We start from the raw sequence: 22978 nt of genomic DNA, 5'->3' as shown, positions 1-22978 counted from the left end.
AGTCTTGCCTCCACCAGGAAGAGGAAGGTGAAATCAAAGTCAGACCCACACTGTTGTTGGTAATATTGTTAAAGATCTTGTTCAAGAACACACTTGGAAGTTCGGTGGTCACATGTAGGTCTTCATTATCATTGATATATTTGTCCTTAGAAGTCTGAAAAATGGAAATTGCTTTCTTGCTATGTTAATAACATATTACATTCATATATAAATCTTTCTTGCCACCTGTTAAGAGTGGACGTCTTGGCGACATGCTTTTCATGGTAGGTTGGTCGGTTTGTTTGGTAAAGGAACACACGCTCTCTCTCTCTCTCTTTTTTTTTTTAAGTAATCTCTACACCCAGTGGGGCTTGAACTCACAACCCTGAGCTCAAGAGTCGCATGCTCCTCCCACTGAGCCAGCCAGACGCCGCGCACAGTAGTTTTTGATCCTGGAACATTTTTGTAGGGTTGAAACAAAAATGATGATTTATGTTGAAAACAGAACCCTTATGGACTATGGACTATAAATTCTCTGAAGATCAAAAGTACACTTTTGATTTCCAGGAAGACTAAAAGTGAAGTATTTTTGAATAAAAAAGTAGTTCACTCTGCTGGAATTTCAATTAAAACAAAACAATTAAGACAAAAACTCAGCATGACTTTAGTTGTTACTTAGCCTTACTTACGTCTGGTAACCTGTAACCAGAACACACAAAATGAACCCCAGCAGCTGGAGGACTGACCTTCATCCACAAGCTTCAATCTGCTCTTATCTTTTCCTCTGTCGTCTTTCAGGATAACTTCATAAATCCCAGCATCTTTCTTGGAAAACTAAGGGGGAATGGAAATACCACATTACAGTTTTTAGCAGCCTCAGAGTATGGTGTTTGCATTTTTAAGGTCCTGTGGTTTATAGAACTGCTGTCAAATCACACATTGAACAAACATCTGACCAAGTGAGTGATGAGGTCTTTGCAGATGCACCCATGAAGCTTCATTTGACCTGCTAGCAGTCCTGATTTTTCACCCTTTGAGGATACGATTGATTTGAGACTTAAAGTTATCCTTTACTCTGCCTTCATATTAAAAACTAATGATCACATATATGATCCTGAAAGATATGTTCTTTTAGACAAAAAGTAGATAAAAACCTGTACTTAATTGAATACTATGTCTGATTGTCTCTGTACTTTTAGGGAACAAGTTATCATGAGGCTTAAGATCAAACCAAGAAGAATCCACTTAATTGCCCTGCCACTCACCCATCTATGAAAAGAGGTAATTCAGAGAGGCCAGAGTTGGTGGTGTCTAGCCCATACTGGTTGGATATCTGACAAATCCATGCATTATCACAAGGTGAGAGAAGCTTTTGTGTTCCTATGGCTTGTTTTTTGGGTGATGTCCGGGCAGGGATCTTTGGAGCAGCTAGAAGTAAGGTGTTAAAAATGCCTGGGGCAAAGGAATACAGAATCTAGTCTCTTTTTTAGAAGAATGTAGGGTACAGAACGAACATATTACATTTCACATTTATAGTCACCTACCTCTGTTATAAGCAGAGTACATATACCATCCTTAAAGTCATGCTTTTCATCCACTGATATCTCTCTCTCATCTTTGTACCACACAATATGAGTCTCCTTCTTAATATTTGCTACCTAGAAGAAAAACCATAATTATACCTCTTGAAATAAGGGAATATTACTCTCACAAAACGTAGCATTGGATAGAAGAAAAAGCAGAACTTGGGAGACATAGATTTCTAAAGGGAGCAGTTGAAAGCTATTTTAATCGATAAAGAGTTTAAAGTAAAATAGATACACATAAAAAAATAAAATAGATATAAATGAATAAACCATAAATCAATAGCATCTCTATTTCCAGCAGTAAACATTGACTTTACAACTGTTTGGTGGAGAGAAAAGAATAGATACACACATGCGAGCATGCAGACTTAAATAAAATAAATAATAATAATAATAATAAATATCTGAAAACCATAGGCAGACACATCCCATGACATTAAAATATAGCCTGTATAACAAAAAAAGTGGCTTTATCAAAAGAATGGAATGAATATAGTATACATCTATATAACAGAAAGTATATATCTAAATGATCAAATATATACCTAAATATTTCATTTATTTATTTTTTTAAGGTTCATTTATTTATGATCTCTACACATGGAGCTGGAACTCATGAGTCTGTGATCACATGCTCTATTGACTGAGCCAGCCAGGCACCCCTCTAAATATTTTTAAAAAGGTGAACGAAGCTTTGCAAATAAATGCAGAGGGGAAATATGTTTTTAAAAACATTTTTTAATTAAAATGTTTTCAGGTTTATTGAGCTATAATTGACATACAATGTATAAGTTCAAGGTATATCACACATTGATTTGACATATGTAAAAATTATGAAATGATTACCACAGTAAGTTTAGTTAACATCCATCAAGTATGGTTTAATAAATTCATTGCTTAATCCTTTCCTGATGAAAACCCTTCAGAGTGTAGGAATAGAGGGTAAATTTCTCAATCTCATAAAAGCCATCTATGAAAAGCCTACTGCAAGCATTATTCTCAATGGGGAAAAGCTGGAAGCCTTTCCCTTAAGATCAGGAACACGACAAGGATGCCCACTCTCGCCACTATTATTCAACATAGTACTAGAAGTCCTTGCAACAGCAATCAGAAGACAAAAAGGGATCAAAGGTATCCAAATCGGCAAAGAAGAAGTCAAACTGTCTCTCTTTGCAGATGACATGATACTCTATATGGAAAACCCAAAGGAATCCACTCCCAAACTATTAGAAGTTATAGAACAATTCAGTAAGGTGGCAGGATACAAAATCAATGCCCAGAAATCAGTTGCATTTCTATACACGAATAACGAGACTGAAGAAAGAGAAATTAGGGAATCCATCCCATTTACAATAACACCAAAAACCATGCGTTACCTTGGAATTAACTTAACCAGAGACGTAAAGGACCTATATGCTAGAAACTATAGATCACTTTTGAAAGATATTGAGGAAGACATAAAAAGATGGAAAAATATTCCATGCTCATGGATTGGAAGAATTAACATAGTTAAAATGTCCATACTACCCAGAGCAATCTACACTTTCAATGCTATCCCGATCAAAATACCGAGGACATTTTTCAAAGAACTGGAACAAATAGTCCTTAAATTTGTATGGAACCAGAAAAGGCCCCGAATCTCCAAGGAACTGTTGAAAAGGAAAAACAAAGCTGGGGGCATCACAATGCCGGATTTCGAGCTGTACTACAAAGCTGTGATCACAAAGACAGCATGGTACTGGCACAAAAACAGACACATCGACCAATGGAACAGAATAGAGAACCCAGAAATGGACCCTCGGCTCTTTGGGCAACTAATCTTTGATAAAGCAGGAAAAAACATCCGGTGGAAAAAAGACAGTCTCTTCAATAAATGGTGCTGGGAAAATTGGACAGCTACATGCAAAAGAATGAAACTTGACCACTCTCTCACACCATACACAAAAATAAACTCCAAATGGATGAAAGACCTCAATGTGAGACAGGAATCCATCAAAATTCTAGAGGAGAACATAGGCAACAACTTCTATGACATCGGCCAGAGCAACCTTTTTCACGACACATCTCCAAAGGCAAGAGAAATAAAAGATAAAATGAACTTATGGGACTTTATCAGGATAAAGAGCTTCTGCACAGCCAAGGAAACAGTCAAAAAAACTAAGAGACAGCCCACGGAATGGGAGAATATATTTGCAAAGGACACCACAGATAAAGGACTGGTATCCAAGATCTACAAAGAACTTCTCAAACTCAATACACGAGAAACAAATAAACAAATCATAAAATGGGCAGAAGATATGAACAGACACTTTTCCAATGAAGACATACAAATGGCTAACAGACACATGAAAAAATGTTCAAAATCATTAGCCATCAGGGAAATTCAAATCAAAACCACACTGAGATACCACCTTACGCCAGTTAGAATGGCAAAGATAGACAAGGCAAGAAACAACAATTGTTGGAGAGGATGTGGAGAAAGGGGATCCCTCCTACATTGTTGGTGGGAATGCAAGTTGGTACAGCCACTCTGGAAAACAGTGTGGAGGTCCCTTAAAAAGTTAAAAATTGAACTACCCTATGACCCAGCCATTGCACTACTGGGTGTTTACCCCAAAGATACAGACGTAGTAAAGAGAAGGGCCATATGCACCCCAATGTTCATAGCTGCATTGTCCACAATAGCCAAATCATGGAAGGAGCCGAGATGCCCTTCAACAGATGACTGGATTAAGAAGCTGTGGTCCATATATACAATGGAATATTACTCAGCTATCAGAAAGAACGAATTCTCAACATTTGCTGCAACATGGACGGCACTGGAGGAGATAATGCTAAGTGAAATAAGTCAAGCAGAGAAAGACAATTATCATATGATTTCTCTCATCTATGGAACATAAGAACTAGGATGATCGGTAGGGGAAGAAAGGGATAAAGAAAAGGGGGGTAATCAGAAGGGGGAATGAAACATGAGAGACTATGGACTATGAGAAACAAACTGAAGACTTCAGAGGGGAGGGGGTGGGGGAATGGGATAGACTGGTGATGGGTAGTAAGGAGGGCACGTATTGCATGGTGCACTGGGTGTTATACGCAACTAATGAAGCATCCAAACTTTACATCGGAATCTGGGGATGTACTGTATGGTGATTAACATAATATAATAAAATAAAATTAAAAAAAAATTCATTGCTTAGCAATTTTGAGGAAACTCATTTAAATCTCATATCCATACAAATTTCAAATGGGCTAAACAAACTCATATGGTTAAAGGGATCTTGAGTTTATCTACAATGTTTGAATTTTCTCCAAAGAAGAGTATATTCTGTATTTCTTATAGAATTAAAATTGTATAAAAAAATAAAGACTTCATCCAAATCAAGAAAACAATCCCTAAGACCCCACTGAATAACTGAAGAAATGAACACACAATTTCCCGGAGAGGAAATACAACCACAAAACAAACAGATTAAAAAAATATTTAATGTAATTAGAAACAAGGATATGCAAGCTTTACCATGTTAAAAACTTTCAGTTAATAAATGAACATAAGAACCAACACTGGTAACTACAGTGAAACCAGCACACACAAACATTCTTTATGATCCTGTAAACTGGTCCCTGAATTATAGAAACTGTGTTACTAGGCGACATTGCTTCTGATACAAATGACCCCTGACTAGGAAAATGCATCTGGACTGGGAGGGACTAGAAATGGACTCAATAGTTTTAGGCTTCCCTAAGTATGCTGACCCTTGTAATTTGGGCATGCCCCTTATGGGGACCCCTGGAAGCTCTGCCTAGGGAGTTGTTACAAGATGTATTGGATCATTAGGGCATGAAGTATTTTTAAAGCCATTGCATTTTCTGCACTGACTTTAGTAGGTCTTGCCCCCTTGTACCTTAGCGGTCATCAGGGGGTGGTGAAGTGGATTCCCACAGGAGAGGAGTGCCCAGCACTGCCTTGCAGGCAAGCTGGGGTTCTTGTCCTATATTCTGTTGAGTAGACTAGTTCCAAATGGGGCCCATGATAGTCTCATGAATCTGAATGTTTAGCTACAGAGACTCCATTAACTATAATGAATATATACATTGCTAAATGTATCTAAATTGCTATAATGATGAAACAAAGAGCTATGGGAAGACAGAAGAAGGTTCATTCTATCTGGACGGAGAAGGGAAAGGCCTTACAGAAAAGATGACTAAGCGGAGCCTAGAGGAAGGATTTTGTCAGAGAAGCTGAAAGAAGGTCACTCCAGGTACTGGAACAGCATAAATACATAATGTATGAATATTCAGAATCTATTTCTAGATTCAGAATCTGGGCAAGGGGCTGATTCTCCTGAGGAAAGCCATCATAATAGGACACCAGAGCTCACCTCCTAGAAGGCTAGTGCAACAGGTAGTACAGAAAGGAGGACAGGCATGTGGGCTTGGGGAAAGGGTGGATTATGGGGTGAGCAGTGTGGAGGAGAAAGTGAGTCGGGGGCAGCATGGCAGTGGACAGCCAGTAGGGGAGAGAGGGTTTTGGCTGTTGCCTGAGAAATTGTTTTTCAGGAAGTTTTGCCATTTCCTGAGAGCCGAAAGCCTAGAATTTATCTTTGGACACATTTCTGGTAGACTGCTGTTTCTTTAAATGTCATCAGACCTGGAAGAGACTGGGGCACTTGGGTTCTGGCTTTTATAATGCCAAATGCCAAGTCCATGCTTCTACTTTGGAATCACTGTCTGCTGTCACGACCTTCACACTCCAGCCTCATCCAGCAGTTGCCCATCCAAAACATTTTGATGACTCACTCAGCTGAACACACCATGAGCTAAGGCACAAAATGATTTAGAATGTGATATGATCTTTTATTTTTAAAATTTTCCCAAGGCCTAATGAGACAATTGGTTGTGAGCTGCAAACTCTTTACCAAGCCTCTCCCCTTGGGGCAGCACACTGCTTTCAGAACCCGCAGCTGAGCTAGCCAATACTCAAAAGTATTGTTGCATCAGTCACACAAGTTAGATAGGAAATTGCTACGTTTCCATGGAAAGACAGTGTATCTGGAATGATTGTGGAATGGATCTCCTAGTTAGAATGAAGATTTGGCCTGAAACAAAGACACTGTGAGATTCTTCTGAGATTAATTTTTTTTAAAAAATGGGGAGGGGGGAGGAGAAGAATGAATAGGCAAAGCACAGAGGCTTTTTGGGGCTGTGAAAAAACTCCATATGGTACTATAATGGTGGATAAATGTCATTATGTATTTGTCTAAACCCACAGAATATAGAACGCCAAAAGTGAACGCTAATGTGAACTGTGGACTTCGGGCAACTATGATATGTCAATGTAGGGTCATCAATTGGAACAAATGTGTGACGCTGGTGGGGGATGTTGATGAAGACGTACAAGTACGGGGACAGGGGCTAGATGGGAAATCTCTGTATCTTCCCTGCAATTTTGCTGTGAACTTGAAACTGCTTCTAAAAAACATAAAGTCTCAATTTTAAAAAAGAGAAGAGCCAGTCCTTATCAACTAGGGTGTAAGGAATAGGAGCAATCATCTTGTCTTCCCATATTTTTATGTTGTTTTATTTTATCTTATATTATGTTTCATTTTATTTTATGTTTCTTACCAACCAATAATTACAATAATATTCAATAGTAAGAATGTGTCACTTAGCATTTTGGTTCAAATGGAGATGAAAAATTTTCTCACATTCTATTTTATTCTTACTTCCCTTATATCAAATTTATCTGCTTCTTACCTTGCATTTCTTCTTCTTCTTCTTTTTTTTTTTTTAAATTTACTTATTTATTTTAGAGAGAAAGGGAGAGAACACACACTCATTCAGGGGAAGGGGCAGAGGGAGAGAATCTCAAGAAAACTCCCCATTGAGTTGGGAGCCCGACACTGGGCTGGACGTGCGGCTCAATCCCTCGACCCACGAGATCATGACCTGAGCCAAAACCGAGTTGGATGGTCAACGAACTGAGCCCCCCAGGTGCCCTCTTACCTTGCATTTCAATAGCACATTACATTCACCAGTCACTTCCCAGCTCAAATACTCAGCAAAATGAGGACCTATAAAATTTTAATGACATCAGTAAACACTCTACTAATCACAAATGCAAAATCAAAGCTCATTCTTAAATTCTACAGTGATATGTGTATGAAGTGCTATTTTAAAATTCAAGGTTAATTTTCAAGTATTTTAAATGGACACATATTTAATAATAAATATTTTCAATTATTTTTTATTTACCAGGGCATTGTTAACATAAGCAATAATATACATTTAAATTTGTTATGGAATTAATCTTGGAATTTTTTTTTTCAAAAAATTGAAGTTTTTCTCTTTATTTACTGCCCATTTTTACCTTGTTTCCTGATCCATTCTTGCCGCTGGAATTCGGCTTCTTTCTGGAGCTTTTTATAAACTAAAATAGATAAACAAGGAAGTATGAAATTGAGTTGAGTGGTATGACTGTATATGCCAGTCATTGCGCTGATTTATATTCATTATTATAACATACTCATACAACCACAACAACCTATTTAAGTTTTTATGATGAAGAAATCAGCTATGAAGGTTAAGGAAATTGTTTACGGTCATGAAGCTAGGAAATAGTGAAGTAGTATTGGATGTTGCAAATGCAGAGATTTGGCCAGCCTTTCCAAATGCCACATTTGTCAAATGCCACATTTTACATCTTGACGGTTTCTACAGTGGCTTAAAGCAGCTGACATATAATTCAATTATAAAGTATGATTAATTGATCTGGCGTGCGCCACTTTTGCATATTTTTCTTCTCAATGTAAGTAGTTTAAAAGTACATAGTATAAGGTAGTATCATTGTTTCTGAGATACAGATGCAGTCTTAGTTGTATTGCAAGCTCCTTCACTGGAGAATTTAAGTAATAAATACTTGTTTAGATATGAGATCATTTAACTTCAGTCTTCCCTGTAGGGTAGGTTAACTCTGGTGAAATACGGAAAGTATTAACTGAAATTGGATTCCAAAGTTTGAAATACAAGAAACAATTTCTGCTGCCTTCCACGTGACCACTTTTGTGCTGTAGGGTATTTGCACTAAGGGGAACAGTCTTTCAGTTACTGTGCAAGACTTCTTACCATCTCCAATGAGAACAAGAGTAGAATGGCCAGTTGCTTTTCCATCTTGAAGCTGGAAAGTATATGTTCCCTCGTCCTCATCCTGTAGCTTTTCCATGAACATTTCAATTATGCCAGTGTTTCGGTCAATATGCATCTTATATTTCTTCAATGTGGAAAGGAAAACAGAAATCAGTGAGGAAGATAGGATGCCAACGACTGATGGAATAAATGCAAACTCCGAAGAATCATAATTTTAACAAAATTTCTTTTTTTTTTTTAAAGATTTTATTTATTTATTTTACAGAGATAGAGACAGCCAGGGAGAGAGGGAACACAAGCAGGGGGAGTGGGAGAGGAAGAAGCAGGCTCATAGCAGAGGAGCCCGATGTGGGGCTCGATCCCACAATGCCGGGATCACGCCCTGAGCCGAAGGCAGACGCTTAACCGCTGTGCCACCCAGGTGCCCCTTAACAAAATTTCTTATTAACATTATTTTTTAGGTGAGCTTTCAAAATCTTGTTCACCAGAAACAGAAAAATATGACGTGGCATATATGATCTTGGCCAGAACTGATTACTGTAAAGTCTGAAATTTAATTTTTTCAAATACAAATAAAGTTTTGTTATTCCAAGTCACAAATGTTGTCAAAAAGTTGTTTTTAGGTTCCCATTTTACCTTCCAGATTACATTTGTTTTAATTAGCAGAACAATGCAAAACAATAGGCAGCGTGAGGGACGTGTTTTTGTCTCTCCATTGCTATATCCCTCACGTCTTGTGCATGCACGTCTATAGCAGGCAATTAATAAATATCTGCGGAATTCATATGTGAATAAAAATGCTTCCGAAGCATTTGAAATCCATTTGTTCCTAATAAACTGAACTTGCCCTACTGTTCTGTGCTTATTTTATCATGTAGCTTAGGCAACTTTTTTTTTCAGTGTAAAGATGAATCTTACCCTTGGGCATACAAGCGCAGGTTCCATAGTGGATTTGAATTAATGAAGTTTTCCTATGAAATGTCACAGAATGAAGGCTCAGGTCTGGGATCAACTCTGTGCTGCAGTCAATGCCCCAGCGCTTCCCCTGCAGGAAGCCAGTCTCCAACTGGGACCACATTTTTGCTTCACTTTCCTCTACCTTAGCTTGTTTTGCTAATCCCCACTCCTGAGAATACTCCCCAGTAAATCAACTGAAAGAGAAATTCTATTTCAGACTGTCCTTCTAGGGGACTTAGCCTAAGACATTAATTTCCACCCAAAGAAATAGTGTATGTATGTAGTATAGTGTATCTTCAAGTTCAGAGTGTGTATGTGTATGTGTGCGTGCGTGCAACAACACGAAAGCGTGTGTGAACACACGAAGGGGAGTGCGTCTGTGCACATGTATGCACGAGTGGTCCCTAAATGGTTGTGGCAGCAGACAGTGATGCCAACAATGCTTTTCCTTCCCCTCCGTTGGCTGGGTAATGAGCATCGCCATCAAGGAGAATATTTTGAAAACAGGGAGAAGATGGGCCACCGTGGACTTTGTGACTTAATCAGGTTCTATCCCCAGTTGCTAAATGAGCTGAAAAGAAATATATTACATATTCTTTTGCTATTTATGTTATTCATTCTCCCCCTCACTAATGAATCCTGAAATGTTTTAAAACCTGTCTTGATGAAAGGAGAACAGGTTGTTAATAATGGGCCACAAATCACACCTCTCTCCTGTCTTTTGAGTCTCTCATTTATACCTGTGAGAGCACAGTGAGAACCAGAGCTCCTAAACCCAAGTTCTTCAGTACCACCAGGTACTGGCCTGATTTGGAGAGGACAAATAGAGTGCAGATGTTGTAACTCTGTCCATGGAAACTACGTTTATGTTAAAAGCAAAGAGAAGAGAAGATATATGCAATCACCTATGTAAAAAAGACATCAGTAGACATACACACACAGAAGTGTAGAAAAAGACAAAAAGTATAAACCAACGTGTATATTAAAAAGTCATAAGACTTTGTGATTTGTCCCTTCTGAGACTTTATAATTTTTTTTACAATAAAAATATATTGCATTTTTCCCCGGTAAAGCAATGAAAGATATTTTTGCTGAGCCATTGAAACAGTGGAGGCCATTTTTTTCTGAGCCATTGGAACAGTGGAGGCCATTTCCTCCCCGTGAAGAACCAAGTTCCTGCTGAGGTTTTGATGTGAGTATGTGAGTTCAGGTAAGCACACTGGCTCTTTGCTTCTCAGGAGAGCAACTCAATTTTCCTAGGTAACCATACTTCTTGACTTGCCTGGGACTTCTTGTCCTGGAAAAATTATTACTAGAACCTTCTTTCATTCTCAAAAGTGTCCCAGTTTGGATAATATGATATAATCAATCTATGTTTTTCTGTACTTTTTTTAACACGTGAAATGCCTTAAACTCTCCTACCCCACACCCAGTGGTTTTCATAACAACTTACCTGCATTTTAATAGGGTTCCCTCAGCATATTGTACAGTGATATGTTCAGAATCTAAAAAGTGTAAAACATACCGGCCCTTCAAAAATCTCCTTGTCGTTAAATATGTAGCTGACTTTGGTGTTGCCAGACAGCTTCTCAGCCTGCATCCAAAACCGGACCTGGCCTTTCTCCAAAATTTCAACTGCCAACTCTGACTTAATTGGAACAGCTATGCAAAATAAAAACAAAAATAGTAATTTTATTGGTAACCAATCTTTAATACAGATTTTTCAGTGAAAAACACTCAATGGAAATGACAATATAGCACCTTGCTTCTTGCAAAGCCCAGAGGCAGTAAGAACATTGTAGGGAAAAAATGATATTCAGAGATGGAACACCTGGGTTCTAATCCTGCTCCACTTTGGGCAAGTCATTCACCTTCCCTGAGTCATAGATATCTCAACTGTAAAAATGAGGAAGATAAACTTACCCCTAGGGTTCCTTCAGCTAATCTGTGTGACTCTCTACTGTGGCTTTAGGGACAATAACAAAGTGTGATGAAATAGTCTTGGGCTGGCCCCAGGAAAGCTGGAGCCTAGTCCAACATCAGCAGCTGTGTGATTTTAGGCAGGTCACTTCACATATCTGGGCCTCAGCTGACTCATTTATAAAAGAATGGGATTGAACTGAATATCCTAAATGGTCAAGAGATTTTCCAGCTCCAACATTCTATAACCTTAATTACTTCAAAACACTGGGAAAGGAGCTAAATTTTATTTTTTTCAACAATTTAACTCAATTTAACTCTCAAATGTGTTTAAAAATGAATTTTAAAACAGAATTAATGTTGATGATATATACAAGATGAACTAGCTTATCATTTAAACTCTATCCATCCCACTGATTTACCAGTTCATTTACATTCTTAGACTAGGCAACATTTTTCAGAGGCAAATCCGCGAGCCACTATTAAGAAGGTATATTAGGGGGGCGCCTGGGTGGCACAGCGGTTAAGCGTCTGCCTTCGGCTCAGGGCGTGATCCCGAGGTTATGGAATCGAGCCCCACATCAGGCTCTTCTGCTATGAGCCTGCTTCTTCCTCTCCCACTCCCCCTGCTTGTGTTCCCTCTCGCTGGCTGTCTCTATCTCTGTCAAATAAATAAATAAAATCTTTAAAAAAAAAAAAAAAGAAGGTATATTAGGATGTAACATGGCTTGCCTCACAAAGAAAGTGAAGGAACCATATGGTATCTCTGATATATACCTGTACTGCTTAAGCCATTTGAGTCTGGGTGAAATTTTAAAAGTTGGCTGATATTTCTCAAAAACAGTTTTCTAAATTTCTTGTAACTTGAAAATATTCTCTATAAAGACTCCTCCAGTCCATGGCTTTGTATTAGAGGTAGCTCCAGGGCAAACTTTGTTGAAAACCATGGCTGTCTCTCAAGGTTTAGTTGTCCTTCATTTCCTTTAGGAGAAATCATCACCCTTTGCTTTCTCTAAATGGTTCTTAAACTAACCTCAAAATTTCAACAGATAAATTGTAAGCTTCCCAAACTTGTATCAAATGTACATCAAAATTTCTTTGTACTTACCCTAAAACTATCCTTTCCAAACTTTAAGGGATGCCTTTCATTTGCACTGTTCCATAGTCATCGTGAAACTCAGTTATGACTTGTTCCAGTGAGGAACTAAATGGAGGCTCAGATGTCATCCATTGAGGGGTGTCCGTGATGCATAGAAGATGGGCTCTGATGTCACACCGTGACCTTGAACAGTTCTCTCCCCTGGACACCTCATGTTTCTCACTTGCTAACATGCATATTATCTGCCTCATAAGACCACCAAGAAGACTGAATACAGTGCCAGAAGACACTAAGACACTGTGGATAATGACCAGTGCTCAAGAAAACCGAGTTCTTTTCTCTCCTTGTTTTACTGATGACAAAACTGAGCCCTGGAAAGGTTAGTAATATATGTGGGTAGCAGAGCTGAGACCAGGGTTATTCCCTCTATTCTGTGCTCCTCTTGGTTCTGGCTGTCCACTCTGAAGAACAGTAGTGGTTGGCCACTGAGCATGTCTAAGTAAAGCATCATGGACAGACTCCAGGGTTGTGAGAGCAGAGGCTAAGCTCTCTCCTACAGGACACTCCTGCTTGCTACAAGTAACTCTTGAGGAGAATGGAGAGTAGAATCTTTTCTGAGAAAGTCTGAAGACTTCGTTCTCGGAAATCTAATACATGAGTGATGCAGTTACCAAAGGGGCCCAGAGTGGTGGTAGAGGAGAAAGGCCATGTCCTCCTGGAAGTTTCAAGCTCCCTTAGTGTTCACTGCCCTCTCTGAGTAATAGGAATATCACCTGAGGAAACACTGGCCACCAGGAATTGCCAGAGAGAGTGTGGTGGCAAACAGCAAGTGTACACACAGTAATAGTCATGTCCTGGTTAGGGTCAGACCACTTGGGTTTAACCATGGGTATCCACATATATCTGTTTTAGGTAACTCTCCGGGCCTCATAGTCTACATGTCTAAAATTAAACCACCTTGGAACCAAGCCTTTTAAGGTCACTGTGGAGTTTAAATGATACACTCCATTTCAGCACCCTTTTATAAATACTCGGGCATATAATAAGTGCTCTATAAATTTGGCTATTAATATTTTGGTACCTCTTTCCTCCTCCAGTTTCTTCAACAATACCTTACAACTATCAATTATAAAATATAATATATTGACACCTAAGAGGACATACCAAATAGATAAAATATATGTATGTGCTTGCATATATCTGCACACATAGGGTACATGTGTACAAGTGGGATAATAACCAAGAGATATTATGCAGGATGTTGAAAATATTGAAGTATATCTTCCATCATCTCCCTCACAGTACCTGGAATCTTCAAATAAGCTGTCTCTCTACACTGTAGCTTAATATCATTAGTGGCAAGACCAACTAGGCTATTTTTTGTTTTTAGCTTTATACATTTTTATTTTTTCCTTCTTCTCAGTCCTAAATTTCCTTACACTCTTTTCTCTGGCAGTTAATTTGCTCCAGCAAAATATCTATTTTTTGTAGGTTTAAGGCATATGTTTAGTGGTTTTCAAAATATTTTTGAAAACAGCTTAAAATAGAATGTACTGTGCCAAGGGATACAGGAGCACCATACTCTTTATTACATTCTGTAAGAGACAAGACCCATTTAAAACCTTACAAAATCTCAAGAAAAGACTTAATGATGTGTCAACATTTACCAAGAGGAAGTGGGTATAAGTTGAGAAATTAGATATGCTGTTTTGACCCTTCATCAGATCTTTGAAAATATTCATGTAGCCACCAGGCTGATCTAATAGCAATGGGGGGAAGTGAAGTGTGGGAGCTGAATTCTTGAAAATGCCACTCCAACGGCTAAGCAAATCTCCCTCGGGGCAGGAGATCTGACACTTACATGTCAGAGTTTTTAAACACATTGTTGAGTTCTCTCTCTGCCTACTGAAGTGCCACACCAGGTCTCTAATAAAAAGGGAACCTGAGTTGGCTGCTACTCTCTCTCCTAGAACCAATAATTAGAGTGATCATGCTTATGCAAAATACATATCTCAGCATACATGACAGTGACATTAGACAATTACTGTCTCCAAGTCCATCCGATCACTGAACCTCAGTGAGTACTGGGCACCTCCAATTCAACAGTAACACCCATGTCGTCTCATCTCCATCCTTTAAGCTAAATGTAAATGTTGTTTGGACCAGCTGTTGCCTAAACACTTTGCCAATGTTTACTGTCTGACTAACTAGATTAGTGGATGCTGCTGTTTCTCTCCATTTCCACCAATGTTTGGGAGGAGACAGTGTGATCACGAATGGGGTCTGGCTGTGTTCAGCACAGTGACCCTCTCCTCTACTCCCTACTTCACAGCCCCGGGGATGTGAAGGAAGAGCATCCTGTACAGCTTGCAGACAAATCATCTACAAGTAGGCTTTTTTGAGGATCACTGTTGTTTCAATCAATGTTTATGTTATTCCTGAAAAGTTCAAGGATCTCTCACAGCATCTCTATACAGAAGGTGCTATAAACTATTACAATAGCAAGTTCTAGACAAGAAACTAAGGCATGGGGAAATTAAAATTGAGTTGCTCAGGTTCATAGAGTGGGTCAAAAGCATAGAACAAAGAGAGCACAGGCCAAACTTCCACCTTCCATGCAATTAAAAAATAATAACTTTGAAGACACAATAGTATTACTTTTCCAGTTTTATGGTGAATAAGCATACAGGTGAGAAATGGTTCTCTCCCAAAATTCAGAAAGTCTGTATTCTACATACACACCCCACAGGCACCTCATTGTGCTGCTTTGTTGAACAAAGTTGGTTTTGAGAACATAACAACTGAGGCCAGTAGTCACTAACACTCAGCCTCAGGATGGAACAAGCATTCTCGGGAATGGAAAAGAAGTCAGGCAATTAGTTCCAGAGCAGTGTGTATTTGTTTTTGAATCATAGCTTTGACTGGGAGTTTCAGGACAGCCACAGACCTTCCTCCTAGAAAAATGTACATATACAAACATACAAGTTTTTGCCTACAGTGTGGAGTCACAGTATCATTTCCTGAGTTTCCAAAAAGTCTGTATTTTAGGGACTAAAGAGTAAAACAAAACAAAACAAAATTCCTGAGTTAAAAGAGTGTGTCTTATCACTCTCCATTTGTTCTCTCAAACTCCAGGGTATAACTTTCTGGATAATCTACTAGTCAGGCCAATAGATATCAATGACAAGAGAATTTATCAGGTCAGTGGAACTTTCCGAGTTATCATTTCAGACTTCTCTCTCTTCTTTTAGGTGTCAACTGAGAAATTTAATCTTTTATGTGGAAAGTGCTTAATTGAAGAGTTTGTAGATAGTTCAGAGAGATTCTTTTTCTGACTAAGGCATCTTCACGTCATTTTCCAGGAGTTTTAAAGGGTAGATAATGTCTTTAGATTATCTTTATCTAGAAGTATGATTCTTCTGTTAAGTGCTAACATTAAATCGCTTAGGAAGAGATTCGTTTGCCTAAAAAACATGTGAAACAATGTATCCAGAATCATATAATATATAGGATTCCAAAGTATATAGGCAAAAAGTGAAGAACTTAACTACTCAGCTATTACACCTGTGTAACCTGACACTTCACTACGTAACACCATGGGATGTTTTTTTATGTTAGTATTTGTATCTCTTCAGAACAATGGCCAAGATAAAAGCAGCCCTTCTGGAAAGTGCATTTGTAGCTACAGGGTATGTTACATTATGTGTTCTTAAGAGCCTCTTCTCTTAATCCTGTCAAGAGTTGTTGTCTAACCTATTCCAGAAGTCACCACCCAGTAGGACTGCTAAACTCTGTGGATGTACTGTGGACACTTACTTGGGAACTTGTGTTCTTGGCTGAGAGCTAGTAAACGTTTCAGCTCTGTAGGGAGAAAAAAAGAACAATTAAACTTGAACTACTAAAACAAAAGTCACTTGATTCTAAAGGATCACTGCTGAATCAAAGCAGCGTTAGACTTATGAATGGATTGAATTTATTTTTTTATTAAAGATTTTTATTTATTTATTAGAGAGAGAGAGAGCACAAATAGGGGGGAGTGGCAGGCAGAGGGAGAGGAAGAAGCAGGCTCCCCGCTGAGCAGGGAGCCCAATGGGGGACTTAATCCCAAGACCCTGGGATCATGACCTGAGCTAAAGGCAGACACTTAACTGAGCCACCCAGGTGCCCCAATAAATGCAAAGATTTTAAACTTACCTTCCTCATCAATCAAGTAGCTTGACCCTATTCCATCAGTGTCTGTTACATCGCAGGAGTAAATGCCCAAGTCTTCCGTCCCCAGGTCCTTGAAGGTCATTTTTGTCCTGCAGAATAGAATACTCTCATAAGAAGGGAGACTGTATGGGGGTCTATGGGCCCTCATCCTGTGCTGTCTCTAGGTGTCTGCACAGGCTACTCTCTTCACTGGGAGTACTTGTTCCCATCTCCCCTACTGAACTGAAACCTGCTCATTCACGTTGTTTCTAGGAAGACTTTTGAGACCACCTCCTGGGGGGGGGTTAAGGGTGGGGTGACAGGAGTGGGGAGCTGGTACAAATATCCCATCCCCAAATTATGTTGCATATCTATACCCACACCCCACAAAGGTATTTTTAGCTAATGTGCCCTTGCAGGGGAGCCTGAAAATATTTCCCCTACAGGGCAGAACCTTCTTTTGGCAACTCCAAGTGCTTCCCTTATGTTGTCCCCTGCACTTTCCTTTTTGAGCTTATCATACTGCATTGGTATTGCTTATTTTATTATCTATATGCCTCTACTATACAGTCATTGTACCGTTAGGGACAAGATCTGGTTCATGTCCTTTTGCGTCTTCCAGCATAATATGTGCTTAATAAATATTTGTGAAATGAATAAGTGAATGGGTCAATGGTTTAGTTCATTGCATTTTCTAACTTTGGTGAGTGATGTTACTAGTCAGTGTCTAAGATCAGCCAAATATATAAATGTTGGCAAAGTGCACAAATTGGAGGAAAATTTTACAGTTTGATTGTCTTTTCTTTGACCAAATTTATGTTTTTTTTAAAGGCTCCATTTTTATTTATTTGACAGAGAGAGAGAGAACACAAGCACAAGCAGGGGGAGGGGCAGAGGGAGAAGCAGGCTCCCCACTAAGCAAGGCGCCCGATATGGGACTCAATCCCAGGACCTGGGATCATGACCTGAGCCAAAGGCAGATGCTTAACCGACTGAGCCACCCAGGTGCCCCACCAAATTTATGTTTTACTTCCAGGACTTTATAGCACACTGACAGAAAAATGTCTTTTAATTATATTCAGTATGTCCTTGCCATTCTCCAACAAAATTACTATTTTTTATTCCTGAGATATTTTGGGCTTCTTTGTAATAAAAATACTACTTAAAAGTGTTTTGCCTTACCAAATGAGATCCAATATGGTTGGCATTATAAAAATACAAAGCTTGCTAAGCAAGGCAAAGCAAAAGAAAACTTAGATTCTTGGATGTGAAAGGAAGTAACTGATCACAAACTTAATCTCCTTTGCTCTCTTATATTTAACAGAAAAAGAAATCCAAGGCCCATGGAAGTTAAAAGCTGCCCCAGGTCACAGAGCCAGCCCCTGGCAGGGCTGGGACTAGAACTCACCTATCCTGTGCATCCCATACAGAGTTCTTTCCAGTGTGTTATTATGTCACCCATAAGGGGTGGTGAAAAAAGCAGAAGAGATTATACCTAACCCGTTTAATTCACCATAACTTGAACCAGCAAGTAGCAAGGTCTTCCTTGCTCTCCCCCCATAAGCATCCTCACCATTACTTTAAGATAACAAAATTTCATAAAATAATGAGGATCATCTTTAAAGCTGATTTTACATCCAAGTTTTTCTAACATCACAAATGAGATAATATATTAGAAAGCTTTTTAACTGAAATAACATGGAAAGTACTTTATAAGGATTGTTATTTTTTAAGGCTGACATCGGTTATTACTTTTACAAGACCAGATAGAAAATACTTGTGATTTCATCCCCTTATACTAAGTATTTGAAATAGAAAGCAAAGAGTTTACTTCACTCTCCTATCATGAAAAGGAAATCCATTATTATGATTGAAACAGTACATACTTGTTGCCTTTGCTTTCAACCTCTAATCGTGGAGAGTCCTCAGTGGATACATAATCTTTGGACCAGTTGAACTGAGAATTTGGAGCCATCTGATCACACTCAAAGTTCAATGAAATTACTCCATCATCATCCACGTTTACAACAACCTCTTTGGTTCCTAGAAGATCCAAAACAAGGCCCTGATTATTTCCTGATAGAAATCAATGAAGTAAGAATTCCTTACTTTGGGATTCATCACTGTAGCCTTAAACCAGGGCCTTGAGCCTGTGCAAGAGAAAAGCTCCAGCTGCTCACTGTGAATGGACAACCCTGCTCTACAATTCAACTTTTATACTGCAACACGGAATTAAATCAATGTGCCGTGTTTTTCAGGTAGAGCCAACACCATGGGCAATATTCTTTGTCCAGGGATTAATAAAAATTGGTGATGTGACTGAATGTATGGTTATAGGAGTGGGGTGGTCATAATTAGGAGGACAAGGTAGCCTGGGGCTAAAAGAAAGTTGAATGATCCTTATCAGGACTGAATTGATGACTTTTGCTTCAATAACATCTGTATCCAACTACTCATCAGGAAAGGATAGTTAAGAGATAAACCAATGGGAAATCGAAGGGGAGAAAGCAGAGGTAGTAAAAAATTGCTTACATTCATAGGGTTAAAGTTTATAAATCATTTAAAAATGGAGAACTACATGGAAATTCGAGACCAAGATCTTGTTCTGTTGATTAAGCAACCATAAATCAATCTAAAGGTGCCCTTCAAGATTAGAATGACAGTGACCTAGACATGACTGTTATCGAACTGTATGGAAATTTAAATGGAAATGAATTTTAAGAGATCCAGATGTTTCAACAAGATTGGTTCTTTAGATTTAAAAGAGAACAATTCAGTTAATGTTTTGAGTTCTTGTATTTTTTGAGAGTTATAACAAATTGCATCAGCATCTAATTTAGCAATTCAGAGTTTGTACAGCATATAAAATATTCATATCAATGCCTAAATCCCGTTTGAAAGGTAAAACGTACTTCTCAAATTGACACTCATTCAATTACCAGTCTAAACTCAGTTTGTTTCCATATGTTAGGAAAAATATATTTAATCTCAGAAAGGTACAGCTTTGTTTTTTGTTTTTTGGTTTTTTAAAATTTATTTATGTGACAGAGAGAGAGAGAGAGCACATGCAGGGGGAGCGGCAGAGGCAGACGGAAAAGCAGCCTCCCCACTGAGCAGGGAGCCTGACAGGGGGCTCGATCCCAGGACGCTGAGATCATGGTACAGCTTTGATTTTAAAGAGGCATTAAAATAAAAATCTTCCAATAGATACTGCCAAAAGATTGAAGGTTTTCTCTGTAAATTGTGTTGTAAGAAGCCAGCATCCTGGCCTACTGTGCAATAAAACTTGTCAGGGGAAAAAAATTGCAAAACTCCTCCCAGGGGAAGGCCAAGAGAAAATGAGTGCCCAAACAGTGTGTGGCAACACGAAGATCTTGGTTCTTAAGCCAGGCAACTGATTTAATTTGTCTTTACTGATGACAGGGTGTGTGCTTCAATTATAAACCCCTAAAAAGTGATTTTTTAACACATGGAATGCTTAAATAAGACTATTTCTAGAGATTTTTTAAAATTAGTTTTTAAAAAAACAAAAGGGTTATTTTCATATTTGGCTATAAACTGAAATAATGATCAAATAAAGATTTAATTATAATTGGGTGAAATGTCTACTGTGTATTACTTTTAAAGGGTGGGTCTCAGGGCACCTGGGTGGTTCAGGTGTTGGGCATTGAGCATCTGCCTTCGGCTCAGGTCATGATCCCAGGGTCATGGCATCGAGACCCGCATCGGGCTCCCTGCTGGGTGGGAAGCCTGCTTCTCCCTCTCCCACTCCCCCTGCTTGTGTTCCCTCTCTCGCTGTCTCTCTCTCTCTGTCAAATAAATGAATAAAATCTTAAAAAAAAAAAGGGGGGGGTGGGTCTACTCCATTGGAAGTTGCAGATCATGTGTTAGCATTACTCCTGATAACATAAGACGAATCCTCACCATTCATTATTGTATAACAAAGAGTGAAAAGTGCTCTCATTGAAACTTAAGAAAAGGCTAACATCTAGGAGGTCTGAGGTTTAGACAGTGTTATGATACAGAGCATGGTTGAGTCACAGAATACAAATAAGGAAATTTCTGTATATCTGTATTGTTATGAAGAGGAAAGAAGTGATGGAGGTTGACTAAACCTTCCTTGCTATTTGCATAATACCTATTTTGGAGGCATGACAGATTGTTCATCTTAATCATTCACTGTGTTGTCTGTAATCCCTTTTGAAAGGAAGTGAATCATCCATATGCTTGCTGTTTATTATACTAGAGGTACATTTTAAGTTTACAACAGAAAGAAGTATTGCTTAGGTTAAGAATTGCAATTTTTTTTATTAAAGTGAGAGATCTGACTTTTTTGCAAAGGAGTCACAAAACTGAAAAAATATGAATAGTATAGTTAGCTTAGCCTTTCTCTCCATTCCACAGGGAGGCTTTGCACTGTAACAGTTCACCCATCTGGAACTCTGCCCCAAACCAAGAAGTAAGGAAAACAAGCCTCTAAGAGGCAGTGCTGATGTGACAAAGTCCACACACTAGTATTCCTGGACACTCACTGGAGAATTCCATAGATCATCCCTTGGAATCTATTTACATTTCTATTTATGTTGAGATGATTCTAGAAAGTTGGTTGGTTGGGTTCCATGAGTAAATTAAACCCCCAAAACAGAGGGAAGTAAAAAGCTACTATGAGCAGGCACACTGAGAATAAGGAAAATGAGAGCAGGAGAGGAGGCCGAAAACTTAAATGCAGGAACAAAGACATTACTTAATAGAGGAGCAAATGGCTTCTCACCCCATAATGACATCACCATATCCCAACACTGTACAATAAATAAGGTTGATCCTTATGGCCCTGAGTCACACAGAAAAAGGTAAATAAGATTCAGCGTACTGCATCCAAGGTTGAAAAATACATACTAAAATGTCTTATCTATTTTACAAGAATTTTCATCAAAGAGTTTTAGAATGAATTTTAAAGTACTGATGCTTTAGCAGTAAATTCTCAGGTAAATGGAACAACTGGGAATTTAGAACAATAATTTGTTGAGGTTCTTTTTTTTTTAATTGAGGAAAAACTGGTCTATAAGATTATATGAGTTTCAGGTATATAACACTATAATTCAACATCTGTATGCTGTACGAAGTGATCACCACTAAAAGTCTGCTACCATCCATCACCACACAACTGACCCCCTCTACTTATTTTGTCCACCCCCCACCCCCATCCCCATTTCCCTGTGGTAACCACTAATCTGTTTTCCGTATCTACTGCTTTTGTTTGTTCATTGTTTTATGTTTTTAGATTCCACAATAGTGAAATCATATGGTATTTGTCTTTCTCCATCTGACTGACTTCACTTCACATAATATTTTCAAGGTCCATCCATGTTGTCAAATGCGTTTTCTGCATCTATTGAGATGATCATATAATTTTATCCTTCATTTTATCAAAGTGGTACATCACGTGGATTAATTTGTGGGTGTTGAACTATCCTTGCATCCCTGAAATAAACCCCACTTAATCATGGTGGACGATCCTTTTAATGTATTTTTGAATTTAGTTTGTTAATATTTTGTTTAGGATTTTTGCACCAGTGTTCATCAATGATACAGGCCTGTAATTTTCTTTTTTTGTGGTGTCATCTGGTTTTGGTATCAGGATAATGATAAAATGAGTTTGGAAGTGTTCCCTTCTTTTCAATTTTTTAGAAGAGTTTGAGAAAGATAGGTATTAGATCTTTGAATGTTTGATGAAGTCACCAGTGAAGCTGCTCTTGTCCTGGACTTTTGTTTGTTTAGAATTTTTTGATTACTGATTCAATTTCCTTACTAGTAATTGGTATATTCAGATTTTCTACTGCTTCATGAATCAGTCTTGGAAGATTGTATGTTTTGAGAAATTTGTCTGTTTCTTCTAGGTGGTGCTCTATGTTGGTGTATAATTGTTCATTGTCTCTTATGATCCTTCATATTTCTGTGGTGTCAGTTGTAACTTCTCCTCTTTGATTTCTGATTTTGTTTATTAGAGTCTTCTCCATTATTTTTTTCTTGGTGAGTATAGCTGAAGGTTTGTCAATTTGGTTTACCTTTTCAAAGAACCAGCTCTCAGTTTTACTGATCTTTC

General features: G+C 38.4%; 1 protein-coding gene across 3 annotated transcripts in view; it reads right to left on the bottom strand.

The window, feature by feature from the left end:
• The window catches only part of MYOM1 (myomesin 1), a 162688-nt gene that overhangs the window by 13390 nt on the left and 126320 nt on the right, over window positions 1-22978 (bottom strand). For all 3 annotated transcript variants that reach the window (XM_034642225.1, XM_034642227.1, XM_034642226.1), the window contains 9 exons: window positions 18762-18918; window positions 16879-16985; window positions 16501-16545; window positions 11191-11327; window positions 8688-8832; window positions 7933-7992; window positions 7569-7636; window positions 1524-1637; window positions 726-813 (listed from right to left, as the gene is read on the bottom strand). In XM_034642225.1, the coding sequence (XP_034498116.1) occupies window positions 726-813; window positions 1524-1637; window positions 7569-7636; window positions 7933-7992; window positions 8688-8832; window positions 11191-11327; window positions 16501-16545; window positions 16879-16985; window positions 18762-18918 (921 nt within the window). The remainder of the gene's footprint in view (window positions 1-725; window positions 814-1523; window positions 1638-7568; window positions 7637-7932; window positions 7993-8687; window positions 8833-11190; window positions 11328-16500; window positions 16546-16878; window positions 16986-18761; window positions 18919-22978) is intronic.

Source organism: Ailuropoda melanoleuca, chromosome 14 (assembly GCF_002007445.2).
Source record: "Ailuropoda melanoleuca isolate Jingjing chromosome 14, ASM200744v2, whole genome shotgun sequence".
Classification (NCBI taxonomy): Eukaryota; Metazoa; Chordata; class Mammalia; order Carnivora; family Ursidae; genus Ailuropoda; species Ailuropoda melanoleuca.
The sequence above is the reverse complement of the archived record's forward strand: the minus strand, read 5'-3'. Positions and strand labels throughout refer to the sequence as shown.